This window comes from Folsomia candida, unplaced genomic scaffold (assembly GCF_002217175.1).
Source record: "Folsomia candida strain VU population unplaced genomic scaffold, ASM221717v1 Fcan01_Sc059, whole genome shotgun sequence".
Lineage (NCBI taxonomy): Eukaryota > Metazoa > Arthropoda > Collembola > Entomobryomorpha > Isotomidae > Folsomia > Folsomia candida.
Genome location: NW_019091251.1, coordinates 299,198 through 316,509, shown reverse-complemented (window position 1 = coordinate 316,509; position 17,312 = coordinate 299,198). Strand labels below are relative to the sequence as shown.

The following is a 17,312-nucleotide window of genomic DNA, read 5'->3' as shown; positions in this document are numbered from 1 at the left end:
AATCACAATCACAGTTACAATACGATGGATTTTTACCTGTCTATTCAGGGGACGAATAAGAATAAAGGTGACTCATAGCAAATTAATTCATTCATTACCTTCCCTACAGTCTAAATAATTACATTAATGTTAAGATTCCCCTATTGGATGTTAAAAATTTGGAGCAATGAGGTCGTTTGCTATCTTGTATTATTGCCACAGTTCTTTAGCTTTTATTTTGCGTACTTTTATAACTCAAAGTACGTATGTACTCATATCATTAGTACCTTATTATGTATATCCGGCCAATATTACGCCATTTTTTTGCGTGGTACACGCACAGTTGACGATAGGCAGAATATGTATAAGTGTAGCGTAACAGCAAGGCCTATTTATCACTCGGTATTTGATTTCAATATAAGAAATTACATACTTTATCGTGGATTGCAAAAAGCCAGCACGAAAAAATTATTTGAATTTCGAACAGTATCCATTATATTCGATATCGATGGAGAAGATTAAACTATACAATTCTAGGTATGGTTAATTGCAAAAAAGAAATGGAAATAATGAATTTCCTGCCTCGTGCACATAAATAGCACAAATTGTAATGGTCTATCGAGTTCTTTAAAGGAGAATTAAATTTGCATGTTAAGGGATTATAATTGTTCAATGAATTAAATGTTCAGAGCAATTGACATGAACATACTTAGCTCACGTCATATATAAAATTTTGAGCATAAATGTCATTCAATATTGGTTAGCAGCTCATTTGGTTCTGAGTAAAAATTTTGCATTTTGTTGCCTTGACAACATGAAGTTTGTATCAAGCTTGATCGCATTTGGTTTGGCAGTTGCCCTACTATTTTGCACTGCCTACTCGTAAGTAATAATTTTGAAACATTCTAAACATAAACTTTCTCATAAGGCGCTATTCGTAAATTATGTAAGGCAAGAGGTTTAGAGGTGGGGATTTAGCGCGTGAGGTACTGTCAGTGATGCTCTAACCTTGGGAAGTTTTGGGCCGAAATGGGGGCTGAAAACTGGCGACGTTACCAAATTTTTTTTCAAAACTTTGTGTACTATTACTCACATCAGTGATTAATAGTGCACAATGTTTTGACAAAAAAAATTTGGTGACGTCGCTAGTTTTCAGCCCCCATTTCGGCCCAAAACTTTCCAAGGTTAGAGCCTCACTGACAGTACGTTCCACCCCAATTTGAGATAAATACATGTTAAGAATCGGCGTACCAACAGCACAAGGGGTGATGGGGGGTCTGAAAAAATCAATTTCTTTTGCTTTACGTAATTTATGGCGCTTATTTTGATACAATCATTTCTTACCCAGTGCACTCACTCATAGCCAAGCGGTAAACCGACTAAAGTTATCCGGAGTAAAAGTCGATTCGAAGTGCAGTGACAGAAATAACCCAGAATGTACAAGCCTTGCTGGAGTTAAGGTTACTACAATTAATGGACTGCAAAAACTTAAGCGACAATCGTCTTGCCCTATTGTCGTAGTAGGTGGAACTGAGGTGTGCCATCACAACCGGTGTTGTCTCAAGCAAAGAAAAACTGCATTTTTTCTTGATTGCTTTTAACTTGCTTTAAGGATGTTTTTTTCTGTTAATTAATGCCTTTTTCGCCTTCTTGCTACATAATTACAACATAACAGTTATAATGTACATACGCTTCTAGGTAGCGCCAAGTAAAGCGCTAAAAATCACAAGTAAAAAGCAAGTCTATATTACAGCCCTTTTGCGTTTTATCGATCACGGATCGAAATTGTCAGAAATGAAAAAACATAAATTGACTATATTTATAATCTAATTAGGCGGGACATGTCAACCGAACTAAGAAAGCGCACTGGAACGGATATAAGGCCGACATCAAACCAAACAAATGCATAAACTCGTACATTCGGAAAAAACTTAAGGCAATTGGGAATCGAAGTGATGATGGGGCTCCACAGTTTCGCTCCCCTGCTAAAAATATTTATGCCGGCGAGTCAGACAAGTGGGATATTTTGTATGTTTAACAGATTTCAATTTCCCAGTGGATTTGTAACTCAATAAATTATTGAATCTGTGTCGAGCATATTTTTTTTACTGTGTACAGTATTATCTTTTCATAACAGTTCAAAAAATAAGCTGACATTCACTCCGCACTATGGTGCAGGAATTAAAATTAACGACAATTCTTGCTGAAAGGTGAAATGGCCGAACCTGTAATTGAAATAACATTGAAAACTGCAATTTGAATTACTTTTTCAATTGTTGACCGATTTTCAAAATACCGCCTGTTTTGGAAACCTTAGGTCACTTGGCGAAATATATATTTTCAGATTGTTCAAATTCGACCACACCCCCTTGCAATTAAGGTCACAAGTTCAAAAAACACGTAAATTAAAATTAATTCTGGAAGCGGAATTTCAATATATAAAAATCGAATCGCATGTCAAAAAAATATCCCGACACCTAGGGCACCGATAGAAATTTCAAATGGTCAAATGGCCACCCCCCAGGGGGTGTGGTTGTCGTCGCCGTTCCGATTGTATTCAAAACATGGGTTGTGACATATCATTTTTCTCAGCTCGACGAGCAGATTACGACTGACAATGAAGGTCTCCCAACGTATGCTCACAGATCTGGGCGAAACTAATGTCAATCGATCAGAAATTTAATTAGTATGAAATTTGCAAATGCAACTATCTGCCAATACGCAGGTTTGGCGGAGATATTTGCATAGAAAGATGAGAAAACAGGTAAATTTGTAATGCAAAATTCGAAAAGTGTAAAACTGGTCGCTTTTGGGGCCCATTTTTGCCTCTTTTTATGCAAATATCTCAGCCAAACCTGCGTATTGGCAGATAGTTGCATTTGCAAATTTCATAATAATAAAATTTGTGATCGATTGAGACTAGTTTCGTCCAAATCTGTGAGCATACGTTGGGAGACCTCCATTGTGAGTAAGTAAAATTTTGAAACCACACCACCAGGGGGAGTGGTTCTCGGCGCCTTTTCGATGTACATGAAACCATGTCATGTGATATATCATTTTCATCAGCTCGACGAGGAGATTGAGTCTGCATTACTGAAATTTAGAAACCACACCCCCAGTGGGTGTGGCCATTGGCGCTCTTTCGAATTTATCAAAACCATTTCATGTGACATATCATTTTTCTCAGGAGGATGAGAGGATCCCAACGAAATTATAATAATTAGGAACCACACCTCCCATTGGGTGTGGCCATTGACGCTTTTTTAATTTAATCGAAACCATTTCATGTGACATATCATTTTTGTCAGGAGGATGAGGGGATCTCAACGGAATTATAAAAATTAGATACTACACCCATTAGAAATTAGGGTGATTAAAATATTCAAAATTTCTCCGGTGTGCAAAATAGGTCATATCATTCCTCTAAAACTACGATATCTTGCGGATTTGAAGCAGGAAACTAGGGGTTTAGCTTTTAAGATATTCCTAATTTGATATGGTGTTTAGCAGCTGGCTAGGTACCGCATATTATTTGTTCCCAAATTCCTGTACAATGCGGTGAGCCTTTATTTCTTCTTGTTTCTGAATAACGTCTTCAAATTTTCATATTCCTTTGCAATTTGAACACATCACAGTCTTTTAACCCACACGTTACTTTGTTGCCAAAATAATCCCTAATATCAATCCACAACTCGTCTTCATTTATCTGTCAATGTCAATCGAACTCAACGTTTCAAAATACCTTATAGTTCTTAGTTGTTGGTCAATTTAAAAAAATTAGTGCAGTTGTAGGTCAATTAAAAAAATTAATAAAGTTTTCGAAATTAAAATGTAAAGTAAAACTGTCTGATTTTTATATTTTTTGAAATTGTATTTTTATATCTAATCTCAGGGAAATAATTCTTAGCAAACATGTTGCTGAATTTTTTAAATCAGAGGAACTTAAAAATGGTTAGAATATTTTGAACAAACCTCATTTGATGTTCAAATGTGTTACAAAATTCGCCAGAGCTTAAAATGCGCACTTTCGGAAGGATTAGCAAATATGGTTCTCCTGGATTTTGAATATTGCTGGATTTAGATATCCTTATTCGAACGAGAAAAATGATATATAACTTTACGTGGTTTGGTTTCAGCCGAAAAGTAGATATGAACCACACCCGTTGCGGATTTGGTTTCCAATTTTTATATTCCGGTGAGATCCTCTCATCCGGCTGAGGAAAATGATATATCACATGAATTGGTTTTGATTAAATTCGAAAAAGCGTCAATGGCCACACCCACTGGGGGGGGGGGTGGTTACTAATTATTATAATTCCGTTGAAATCCCCTCATCCTCCTGACAAAAATGATATATCACATGACATGGTTTCGATTAAATTGAAAAGCGCCAATAGCCACACCCACTGGGGGTGTGGTTTCCAATTCTGTTGAGATCCCTTCCTCCTCCTGAGAAAAATGATATGTCACATGAAATGGTTTCGATAAATTCGAAAAAACGCCAATGGGCACACCCACTGGGGGTGTGGTTTCTAAATTTCAGTAATGCAGACTCAATCTCCTCTTCGGGCTGATGAAAACGATATATCACATGACATGGTTTCATGTACATCGAAAAGGCGTCGAGAACCACACCCCCTAGAGGTGCGGTTTCAAAATTTTACTTACTCAGTCGTAATCTGCTCGTCGAGCTGAGAAAAATGATCTGTCACAACCCATGTTTTGAATACAATCGGAACGGCGCCGACAACCACACCCCCTGGGGGGTGGCCGTGTGACCATTTGAAATCTTTATCGGTGACCTGGGTGTCGGGATATTTTTCTGACATGCGATTCGATTTTTATATATTGAAATTCCGCTTCAAGAATTAATTTTAATTTACGTGTTTTTTGAACTTGTGACATTAATTGCAAGGGGGTGTGGTCGAATTTGAAAAATCTGGGAATATATATTTCGCCAATTGGCCTGAGGTTTCCAAAACAGGCGGTATTTTGAAAATCGGTCGTAGTTGAAAAAGTAATTCGAATTTCGAATTTCAATGTTGTTAAGCATTACAAGATCGGCCAACAAGCCTCTCAGCAAGATACAGACTAAATTGTCTTTAATTTAAACTAGCGTACCCGCGGCGCCTTGCGCCGAGAAATAACAAACACTACACTCTGTTATTTCATTTTATATGTGGGTAAGTAAGTCAACCTTTATTCAATTGTCAGTAAATATCAGTTAATGCAAACTGGTTTCCAATTCATGACAGGAATGCTATAATTTAAAAGCAACTAAACTAATTGTTCGACTATAATTAATTATAAATATGATTTGTAATACATGTAGCAGTTCTTGTTTCTTGTGAGTAAAAATTCCTTGCAACAAATCCTTGGGTTACTCCATGAGTTATGATAATGGACCTAATGTCGAAAAGCATTTTGGCATTTTGACCTAGACGCGGTCACCATGTTCATGCGAAATTTGGAGCCTGTAGGTGCAATAGCGTCTGCGTAAAAGTGGGATCTCAATAGAAGCCACTCCTCCTCCTACCACGCCCCCCGAAATTTAAAAATTTTGGGGATAATGATTTTTCTCCATATTCTAAGGTCCCCTAACACATACTTGAAGGATTTCAAGAAAATCGATTTTTGACATCAGGTCCATTACCATAACTCGTGTAGCAACCCATGTTTGCAATACTTATATACTGATTACTAAATAAAAAACGTCGTCATGGCCTAATTCCGCCATTTTCCACCTTGAGTAAATGTCACTTTCGTCTCGGGTAAATTTTACGCAATCAATCAGAGTTGCGATTTTTGAATCTACCTCTCCTCTTTTCTCATCAATTTCCCAAATTTCTGCCTCTCCTCTCACCAATTTCTCAAATTTCTGCCTCTCCTCTCACTAATTTCTCAAATTTCTGCCTCTCCTCTCACCAATTTCCCAAATTTCTACCTCTCCTCTCACCAATTTCTCAAATTTCTACCTCTCCTCTCACTAATTTCTCAAATTTCTACCTCTCCTCTCACCAATTTCTCAAATTTCTACCTCTCCTCTCAGTAATTGCCCAAATTTCTACCTCTCCTCTCACTAATTTCTCAAATTTCTGCCTCTCCTCTCACCAATTTCCCAAATTTCTACCTCTCCTCTCACCAATTTCTCAAATTTCTACCTCTCCTCTCACTAATTGCCCAAATTTCTACTTCTCCCTTCACCAATTTATCAAATTTCTACTTCTCCTTTCACCAATTTCTCAAATTTTTACTTCTCCTTTCACCAATTTCTCAAATTTCTACTTCTCCTTTCACCAATTTCTCAAATTTCTATCTCTCCTTTCACCAATTTCTCAAATTTCTACCTCTCCTCTCACCAATTCCCCAAATTTTCCTCTCACCAATTTCCCAAATTTCTATCTCTCCTTTCACCAATTTCCCAAATTTCTATCTCTCCTTTCACCAATTTCTCAAATTTCTACTTCTCCTTTCACCAATTTCTCAAATTTCTATCTCTCCTTTCACCAATTTCTCAAATTTCTACCTCTCCTCTCACCAATTCCCCAAATTTTCCTCTCACCAATTTCCCAAATTTCTATCTCTCCTTTCACCAATTTCTCAAATTTCTACTTCTTCTTTCACCAATTTCTCAAATTTCTACTTCTCCTTTCACCAATTTCTAAAATTTCTACTTCTCCTTTCACCAATTTCTCAAATTTCTATCTCTCCTTTCACCAATTTCTCAAATTTCTACTTCTTCTTTCACCAATTTCTCAAATTTCTACTTCTTCTTTCACCAATTTCTCAAATTTCTACTTCTCCTTTCACCAATTTCTCAAATTTCTACTTCTCCTTTCACCAATTTCTCAAATTTCTACTTCTTCTTTCACCAATTTCTCAAATTTCTACTTCTCCTTTCACCAATTTATCAAATTTCTACTTCTCCTCTCACCAATTTCTCAAGTTTCTATCCCTCCTCTCACCAATTTCTCAAATTTCTACTTCTCCTTTCACCAATTTCTAAAATTTCTACTTCTCCTTTCACCAATTTCCCAAATTTCTATCTCTCCTTTCACCAATTTCTCAAATTTCTACCTCTCCTCTCACCTTAAAATGGTAACCTTAGAATGGAAATTGTATGCCATTCTGAACATCAGAACGCCTTTAATTTCCGCTCGAAAATGGTTGTAGGGAATAAAATTAGGAAATTTTTTCCGAAATCCGCATTCAGAAATATTGACCCCTCTTTGAGCAACAAATTTCAGACGGCGATTTTCCAACTTTGAGCTCCTCCCACCCGCAGAGGGGACCGATTTGAAACTCGAGACTGCCACCGTGGGTCTCAGAAAAATCAGCTCTACAAACACTGTTAACCTGATCCACATCAAATGTTTTTTGCTCAACAAATTGAAATTGCAAAATCAGGCAAAAATGGTCACCAAAAATTAAAACAAATTAAAACAAATAAACCAAAATTCTTGCAATTTTTTTAAAAATAAATTTGATCGAAAACAAATATTTATTTGTAAAAATAGGTGGCGAAGAAGACGCCAGGTAATCTGGAAGTGGAAATTGTATGCCATTCTGAATATCAGAATGCCTTTAAAATATAAAAATACGAAAATCTTAGCGTTTAAATTGTTTTACTTTGTGGAAATGACGTTGCAACTTCGTTCAATTTTGTAAATGAATTTCACCAAAAAATTATTTAAAAAAGCATTTAAACAAATAATTCGGCCATTTTTTCGAAAATAAATAACAATATTTCGGGGTTTTTAAGAAAATAAATAAACCGTTGCAAACAAAATGTAGTAATAGGGTGAAACCAAGTCGGAGACCCCTCTTTATGGTCGCGGGGTCATGGTACGTCAAAACCATGTCGATTTTCGAAATCCCCGTCCCAAAATACGTCTAGAACGATCTAAACGACAAAAATTCGACATGTGGCGTCGTCTATACGGTCAGACGGTCATCGCACGTCAAAACCATGTCGATTTTCGAAATCCCCGTCTCAAAATTCGTCTAAAACGGTCGAAACAAAAAATTCGACATCTTTGAACGTTGGCGTCGTCGCCATGGCGCCGTCACCTTACGACCTACAACGCCCATCTTCGAACTTGTCCGTACTTTTAAAATTAGAAACACTTTGGCGAAAACCGCATATCGAAATTCGAATCCGTTCTTAAGTTATCGTGGATACGGACGGACAGACAGACGGATAAGACACAAAGATAAGGTAATCGGGGTCTGATAAGCAGGCACACTTTTACTGTTGGCATTTACATACAAATATACATACATACATGCTACACATATGCATGCATGGCAATGAGCGTTGTGGAGTGAAACCATGCAGTGAGAGAGCGAGAGAGAGAAAGGATGTTAGTTCCCATAAGCTACAACATGGATTGCATACCCTCCCTTGTTATCTATTGAGAGGTCGTAGGCGTCTGTTTTAAAAAGTAAGAGATGCCTCGACCATAGCAGTTTTTGTTAAAAAATGCTGGACTTTGTAATGATTGGCCAGATTTTATAAGACCCCCTAGATATAAAATCCATAAATTTTGTATGGATTTTGTTGATCATCTTGAAGTTGATTATGGACGAGCCCGCATGTACAGTATCATACTTTCTTTTGGGTACGAAATAAACAAATACGTGTAGTTACCGGGTCTAGCCGTAAGGTTCTACAAAATTGTAGAAGAATCTCTAGGATTTATAAGTTTATTTCGTTAATTAATTAACCTATATTACTTGCTGGAGATACATATCTTAAAAAGCTACTAACTTGCTGACGTATGTATATAATGTTTATTTTCATTGTATGACCGAAGATTAATTGAACCGTTTGAATTAAATACAAAAAGTTGAGTGCTTAGGTTAATTCGTAAATAATTTACGTGGCATATATTCCTAAATTATTAAAATTATTAAAATTAAATCATATGACAAGATTTTTTTCAATTTTGCGTAATCCTACAACATATATAAATATCTGACCAATCTTCGATGAAAAGCAGGAAGGCAACAATGTTTTTATGTTTTTTACGTGCTTTTCTGCTATTTACCTGCTTTTTTATACTATTTCTCAATGCTTTTTACTTGGCGCCACGTGGCAGTGACCCGTACAACTATTTACAATGCTAGACATGGCAAAAGAGCAAAAAAACAGCTAATTCAATAAAGCAAAAAACATCTTTAAAGCAAGAAACAAGCAAAAAAAACAGCTTGTTTGTTTAGGACAACACTATATCTGACGTATGCAACTTTACAACGAAATTGATATCATCAACCCTAAAATGAATTTAGCATCATATCCTCAACATCCAGGTTACATAGTCACGAAAAATTTGAAACAAACTGATATGACGCGAATAACCATCTCAATTAATTGACTTCAATTAAAATTAATCAAACCAGTAGTGTATAAGTCAGCTCTGTGGACGATAAGGGATCGACGGGGGTGTAACTGGAGTGGGGAGGGGGGAAAATGGGTGGGTGGGTTTTTTCACTTAACTAAATAAAAAATAAAAAAATAAAGATATATATTAATCAGGATGATATGAAAAAGTAGAGGAGCTCAATTACCAAATTACGCATACAAAAAAGAGAGACAGTGACTACATAAAAAAAATACTCGAGTTTTTGTACACGGGCAGATTTGTAAAAAAGAGAACGGGAAAGTTTTGGATGGTGACAGTGTTATACTTACATATATGTAACGCACTAACTCTTCTCTGTGTTGAATGGTGCATCTCCACTTGTGTAGAATGTGAATGTGGTCAAAGTTGCATTACTTTAGTCGACCCCTGATTTTGTAAAAAGAATAACACATGTACAAATGGGTGGTTGTAGTGTTATACTTGTATGTATCGGCCTATCTCTAAGCTGTGTTTCATTCCGGGTCTCGACTGGTGTTGAGAGTGTAATGAGTTGAGTTCGGTGAGTAGCGTAATAAAAATGAGGGGCACACACGTTGACAATAATACATAGAATAATGATATTTATTCTCCTCTCATGAGATAAATCATAATATAAGTCAAAATGGGTGAAACTAACCAAAAGGTCGAACGATTTGAAAGAAAGCATGCACTCTTAAAAATAATACTACCCTTTTGAAAAGTGAATGCACTCTGAATTTTATATTGAGTAAGCTATACAAAATTAAAAGTAACGCTAACTTGAAAAAGTAAAGTTTACTCTGGGTTTTGTATAATTTACTTAAAGGTATTAATAAAGGTGCGATTACTTTTCAAAAGAGTAACATTATTTTTAAGAGTGTGAATGCATGAAAAATGCTATGTAGAATATTATGCGGTTTATAAAAATATGAAAGTGGCGAATGTTCTGCTCATGGAAATCTTGCAGTGGAATGATAAACTGATCGGTAGATTGGTATCTGGGAAAAGTGGTTGATATTTATTGACGTGGAGAAGAATTCCCTTCGAATTTCCATTTCTTCATCATCTGGTGGCTCACTAGTATGACTGCAAATCCAACCAGAGGGGTGGAGACCGCCATGATGAGCCACGCAGTTGCACGATTAATAAAAATGACAAGGAATAAATACTCGCTTCTAAAAAAGCACGGAGTTTTACTTATTAGAAAACTCACAAATAAAACAGCAAAGGGTATTTGCTCCGAACTTGTGCTGGATGGAAATTAATTTTTGGGGTAAAGATTATCGATCGAGAAGGCTGGACCATCACTCTCTTGATAAGCACAAGCCAACACTCCATTCAGAGTCTGGCCCAAAAAACACTTGTTGGTCAGAAAACGAGTATATTTAAAAAAGTGTCATAAACACGGTGACAGATGTGTATGGGAAGGAGCTTTATCGAATGAGAGAAAAGCTGAAGGGGAACCTAATTGAATTATGCAGAATTATTGTGACAGAGAAAAAAATAATGAAGAATAACAGCATAAAAATGACCCAACTGAGGAGAGTACGGAATTACGTACATGCCCAAATTGTCATTGTTACTCTCTCACACGAGTCAGGTTTCGAGAGAAACTTGATTTCTGTATATGTACATACTTGACGTTGCAACCCTAAATAAAACCGCAGTAAAAAATCCAATTTATTGAACGCATGCATGTAGAATACAGTTAATATCATATTTTATGATATTGTACAAGTTTTGTCAATATTCAATCCTGAATCACTTTTAATGGGACAAATGAAAGGGCAAGACTGTGAATCATATAATCCGAATAGAAACCTTAAAACCAGGATAATTTTCTGATCCTTTTCCAGTGCCATCATTACACTCTTCGCAACCACAGTTAGGAAAATTGAACGAGATCAAAGTTAGATCTCACTTGATTCCACAATAACTGAATTGTCACGCTACCACCGCGACAACGATCTCCTCCGTTCAAACTGAAACTCATAAATACTTTCGAGTTTCGGTTTTGTATTGACGAACCCCCACAAACTGCGTTATACGAACCGAGTAAGTTTTTGCCTGTATTATCAGGTTAAACAAACGCCGACCATGCGCAAATTTTTGGATATTACGAAAAATGTAAGCTAATATAAACGGAATACAATTCCGATAATATTATCATTCCTAAACGTAACTAAACTTGCGTGCAGTAATAAATTATTTATCATTCCTCAGTTTCCAATTTAATTGCTTACACAAATAAAGTACACCAAAAATACGTTGATAGCTACATCGTCACGTATAATTATTAGGAGACCCTGTTACGGTGGTAGATGTAATAATAATTTGCGAGAGATTCAAAATTTTTACCACGTTTTAATAAGTTTCTAAGCGGAAGGTGTTCAATTTTAATTTCGCCAATATTATAGTTACCTTTCGGTGGTAAATTTTTACTAGTATTGTAGTCTAATTAATAGTGACGTCGTGACAATTTTGCTATCAAGTCAATTTTGACACCAATTTATATTTTGAGTTTACCGTAAGAACTTGAGATTATTCACAATTATAAATAATATTCTGGATTTGTCCAGACGGCGTGCACGCCCCGACAAAATTTTTATTTATAAATTTTCTAATTAATTCCTCAAATTCGACCTGAAATTAAATTATCTAACCAATCAAATGACATATTTATAATAACAGGACAATTATGTTTCTCGAAATAAAAATTCAACACGTTTTTATTTAATTTAAAATTATTAGTTTTATTAATCTTTCCCCAATGAGACGTTATTCGATCCGTTTTAATGTACGCATATATCTACTTGAAACCACAAGCTTAGCAAAACTCGAAAATATTTGTAGAAAATTTTTACTCAGTGATCACTCAATACATTTTACGAGTTTACAAGTTTAGAGATAATACTTTGCAAACTTTACAAGGTTAAAAATATACCGTAACTATAAAAGAAATCTATTTTTGTTAGAGCCACGACGCCGGCAACTCCAGTTATAATTTTTAATCAATTGGTGTCGTATCGTAAGTTTGATGAGGTATGATTTCGTGAATCAAAACTTATGATTCAGATAAATGTGTTTTAATACAAAATTTATTGCTACGCTGATAAGAAATTCTCACCGTAGAGTGACAAATTTGTAAAAATTGATAATCTGATAAATGGTATTAATTATTGTCACTGTTCAGTAAAAAAATTGTACACAATTAATATTTAACATCCTCCTGAAATAATTCATGTCTTGTCTAATATTCTAAATTATGTGAAGAATTATTCAATTTCGCTTGGCTGAGTTTGTCAAAGGTGAATCCTGCTTAACCTATAAACTACGAAGTACACATACTTGTGTAGTATTTTATTTACCGTTTACGGCGAAATACACAAATATGTGTACTGAATAAATTTCCCTGACACAAAACTTTCTCAAAAATGCAATTTTTTCTTTGATAATTCGTGAAAAACTAGATGTCAAAAAGTGGATTTTTATATCTCCCTTCACAAATTTTGAAATTTTCCCCATATCGACCAATCTTAAAAGTGAAATTTTCGTATTTTTCGTCAAAAAACTAAATAATTTGAAAGTGGTTGAATTAAAAAATTAGTTGCTATCAGGCATAATTATGAAACTAACATCGTACCTAAGGGAAATTTTATTCAACAATCGGTAGTACCAAAGAGGTTAAATGAGATTGGTTTATTGAAAGAGCTGCCGATACTCGTACCTGATTTGAAATTATAAAATTTATCTAGCAAATCCAGATACTATTTACTTCGTTACATAATTGTCTAATCTAACGGCGATACGAATTATTTATGTGCCATGCTGACGTGAGTACCCCCGCAAGTTATAGAATTATGTACCCAAAATTCGTTTTCCTACCCCTAACTTCATGAACATTGGAAAACAATAATCTGATTTGTGCAAAACTAGGTACATATCCACATTTTTCGCCAGCTCAACCGTGTCATTACCTGCGCCTAAATTTAGGGTACAAATTTTGAAAATGTGCCGTTATGGACATCGCGAAGCGAGTGCACAACGCGACGTGCAAACTCGCGTCGCGAGTTTGTACGTATGCACACTTTCAAAAACCTCACTTTCGACGATCACACGTTGACCTTTCTCTGTCAGATATTATTTTCAATAATACATACAATCTAAAACTAAATCCTAAGTGTAACTTCCGGGATTTGACAATCATACCTCCATATGTACATATATACCTACTTATTAATAAGATTGCTTTGAAACCTGTACATGTCTGTGTTACGGGATTGGAATTATTCAGTGGGTAGTGAAATGTAATCAAGAATTTCTAAAGTCGTGTACCCATGAATTAAACACACCTCAATGTGTCTAAAGAAAATTATACATTTACGCAGGGCTGTTGTACTTAATTACTTTGGTACTTACTTAAGTACACACTTAATTACTGAAATTGAAGTAATTAGAAATTGATACTTGATTTCAATTACTCCAAAATTTTTGCAAAGTATTTGATGCTTAAGTACTTCAAGGCTTAATAGTACTTAAAATAGGAAGTATTTAAGTACTTGACCAAGTAATTGAATTTCCAATTACTTTGATCAATTACTTAATCGAGCATATTTTGGGCGAAATTTGGGCTAAATTTGCGACAAGTCTCGTTCACCGGATGAAGTATTTTTTGTTGAGGACAGTAGTCCCATCCAGTTATTGCATTTCTTGCATAATGCAATTATTGATCACAAATGTTCGATGGGCTCTAAATTGGAAACGTACTCAAACAATCTCGTTTCTCACTGTCTGTAAACTAAACTCCACAATAGATATTTATGCAGATAAGTGAGAAACTGAAAAGAAATTTTAATTTCAAATTCTTTGCACAATTAGAAAAGATTTACCGGACAAAACGGCAAACCATTGACAGTACATATAAAGTACAGTATTAGCTCATTATGAAATTCCAATTTTCAAAGCATTGAAATGTTAAAATGCTAAATTTGCATTTTCATGCAATTTGCAGAATGCAATTTGTCAAGGAATTTTTATAGCAAAAAAGTAATTAGTAATTTTATGGGAAGTAATTAGTACTTAAACATCAATTACTAATTAGTAATTAGTACTTAATTACTTTATTTTCATGTTGAGTAATTAAGAATTAAGAATTAATTACTGTCATGGGTAATTAAACAGCCCTGCATTTACGCAACAATAATATTCACTCGTTTCAATAACCACACCTTCATATTTCACCGTGCATCTCAAACTAGTTAACAAATATTAGGCCCAACCCTATTCATGTCCAATATCAAGTAATCATTTAAGCAATAGTCACTTATAAATACATTTAAATGTTAGTATCAAATCGTAACACATAATGCACGATAAAATAAATACTTACTTATTTCTGTCTTCTAGTATCTCTACATTATTGTATATTCACCATTCAGCACTGTCCAAGTGGGGATAAACGCGTGTGTAGATAGGGCACAAATTTTCGTATAAAAAGTAGATTTTCAAATTGATCAATTGTGACTTTTATTTATAGGAGGAGTTATTAAATAATAGCCGAGGTATTTATTTTTCACGATTTTGACACGTTAGCAAATTTGTTTTCAAGAAATTGACTTTAAAAGGATTTGAGAACTTTTTCACCTACAAGGCCAGTATGTATTTACTTACCAAAATACTTTTCCCAAAAATATGTTATCATTCGAACATGCTAAGTATTGGTATCTAACTGTTTGGAGCTTACTCTCTACTAAAATTCATATAAACTAAATAAATATTCCATTTTATCCAGGATAAAGATGTTGTCCGATATTCTGCGCCCCTTTTTAAAGCGAACTTTCTCCCATGTCGATCGACTAGGCTGGTTGTCTTTCACCTATGATTTAAAAAGCCGACTCATAACGGCCAGAAAAGGACGTGCCGCACTGTTTGATCGCATCTCCTACTCCGCCTACCTCACGTACGTCCTTCTCCAAATCTACGGAGTTCTTTCGCACAGTTCCACTTCTAGCCGGGTGACCAAGGTGAACTCCACGCTGTTCATACTACCTCATGTTGCCGGGATTTTTATCATGACGTATTGGAAACCTGACCAAGGAATACCACCCCTCTTGAATGTCATCACGAGAAGAAGGATTAATCAGAGAGGGAATAAGGGTAAGATTTAACGACTTAAAGCCACTAATTTGCAAAAATTAGGACTGAGTGGGCACGACGTTACCTTATAAATTTTATTCGTATTTTGCCAAAAAACGTAAGGGTTACGCAACCTAGCTATTTATTTATTTTGGAAAATTGGACAACGAATAACTATTTTACACAAGAAATAGTAGGGGCGTAGCCTTTTTAGTTGCAATCTTTAAGTAGACATAAAGGGATAGCGAACCAGAGATCCACGCAAATGAATTTTCGGCGGCGGTGGCGTGAATGTTAGTGACTTTTTCGGCGCGCCGACTCGGCGCCACATCCCTTTAATGTATTAGTATAGAAGGCACCTTCGTGGCGGCGGCGTCGGCGCCGAAATTTAGCTCGGCGCGGCGGCGGCGTGGACCTCTGTAATGAACATTATGCTAGGGTCGTCCAATAATGAGTGAGAATACCTATGAAGATGTTTTGGCGCTAAAACTTTTTCTTGCTTTCAAAGTTCAAACATACTTAGGAAAGGTCAATTTTTTCGTATCTCTCCGATAAACACGTCCTGAGAAATAAATTCCCAAACTCAAGCTCGACCACAAAAATGACGGATTTCCAAATTCGGTACCACGGTGTCACCGAGTTTTTGATGCTGGAGGATCAATCCGTGACTCAAATTCATGAACGTAGGCTTAAAATTTATGGCGAAACCTCTCCATTTTCATCAACAGCCTTCAGTTTGACGAATGATTTGAGGAGGTAAAGAGAATTCGTCCTAAAGATACCCTCGCCTGGACCCTCAAAATCCGTTACCACCCCCGAAAAGCTTCAAAAAGTAGAGAAATTCGTTATAGAATGCCAACGGTTAACACTATCTGAAATGGCTAACATTATGGGCATTATAAAATTGACAATTAAACTTGTGCTAATCCAAGCCTTGGACATGAAAAAAATATTCACCCGATGGCTTCTAAAACTGGTTTCCATTATAAAAATATTAACAGAGTTGATATTTCGAGTGCAAATTTGAAATTTCTGAATAATGATTGGAACATTCTACACATTCTCATAACTGGGGACGATAGCTGGGTGTATTATTTCGACACCCCCCAAAAAACACCTATCTAAAGAGCGAAATCAGGGGGGTCACCACCACCAACGGACGAAAAAGTCAAAAAATCTGCCTAAATAAGGTTGATTCTTGTATTCATGGACCCTGAAGGACTTTTGCCTGTGAAATTCCACGAATGAAAAACTAGAATAAATGGTCAAGGATATTCAACTACCCCGAAGTATCCATGTGGTGCAGCTCAAAAGAACATTGGTGTCAAAGATAAGGGTTGGTCAAAAATATACATGACAATTTTCCACAACATGATTCCATGATTCTGAGAATGGCTGCTGCCGATAATCGCTTCAAGTTGATAGCCACCGCCTGTAAAGTCGAGACGATGCCCCAAGTGATTATTGTAAATTCTTAAATTGAACATGCAAATTAAGGGGAAGCGATTTTCAAGCGATGAAGAGATCAAAACTACAAATTTTGGAGTATTTTCGAGCTTGAGTTTGGGAATTTATTTATCAGGATGTGCTTATCGCAGAGCTACGAAATAAATTGACGTTTCCTAAGTATATTTGAACTTTGAAAGCAAGAAAAAAATTTGGCGCAAAAACATCTCCTTCATAGGTATTCTCACTCATTTTTGGACCACCCTCGTATTGTCACCAACCTGAAATATTTTGCCAGAGAGAGAGGCATCTCATTAAGTAATTTCAAATTCCTTGAGATAAACATTATTATGATGCAAAGTTTCGGAG

At 35.7% G+C, this 17,312-nt stretch overlaps 1 protein-coding gene across 2 annotated transcripts; it reads left to right on the top strand.

Annotated features, from left to right (window-relative positions):
- Nucleotides 1-746: 746 nt before the first annotated feature.
- LOC118433581 lies at nt 747-2,078 on the top strand. 2 transcript variants are annotated; one of them, XM_035845607.1, is made up of 3 exons: nt 747-861; nt 1,343-1,514; nt 1,814-2,078. In XM_035845607.1, exons 1-3 carry the CDS (start codon nt 794-796, stop codon nt 2,015-2,017), a joined length of 444 nt encoding a protein of 147 aa, XP_035701500.1. In that variant the 5' UTR covers nt 747-793; the 3' UTR covers nt 2,018-2,078. The 2 variants fall into 2 exon arrangements, with proteins under 2 accessions (XP_035701500.1, XP_035701499.1); XM_035845606.1 differs by having other exon boundaries at nt 1,328-1,514.
- The last annotated feature ends 15,234 nt before the right edge of the window (nt 2,079-17,312 follow it).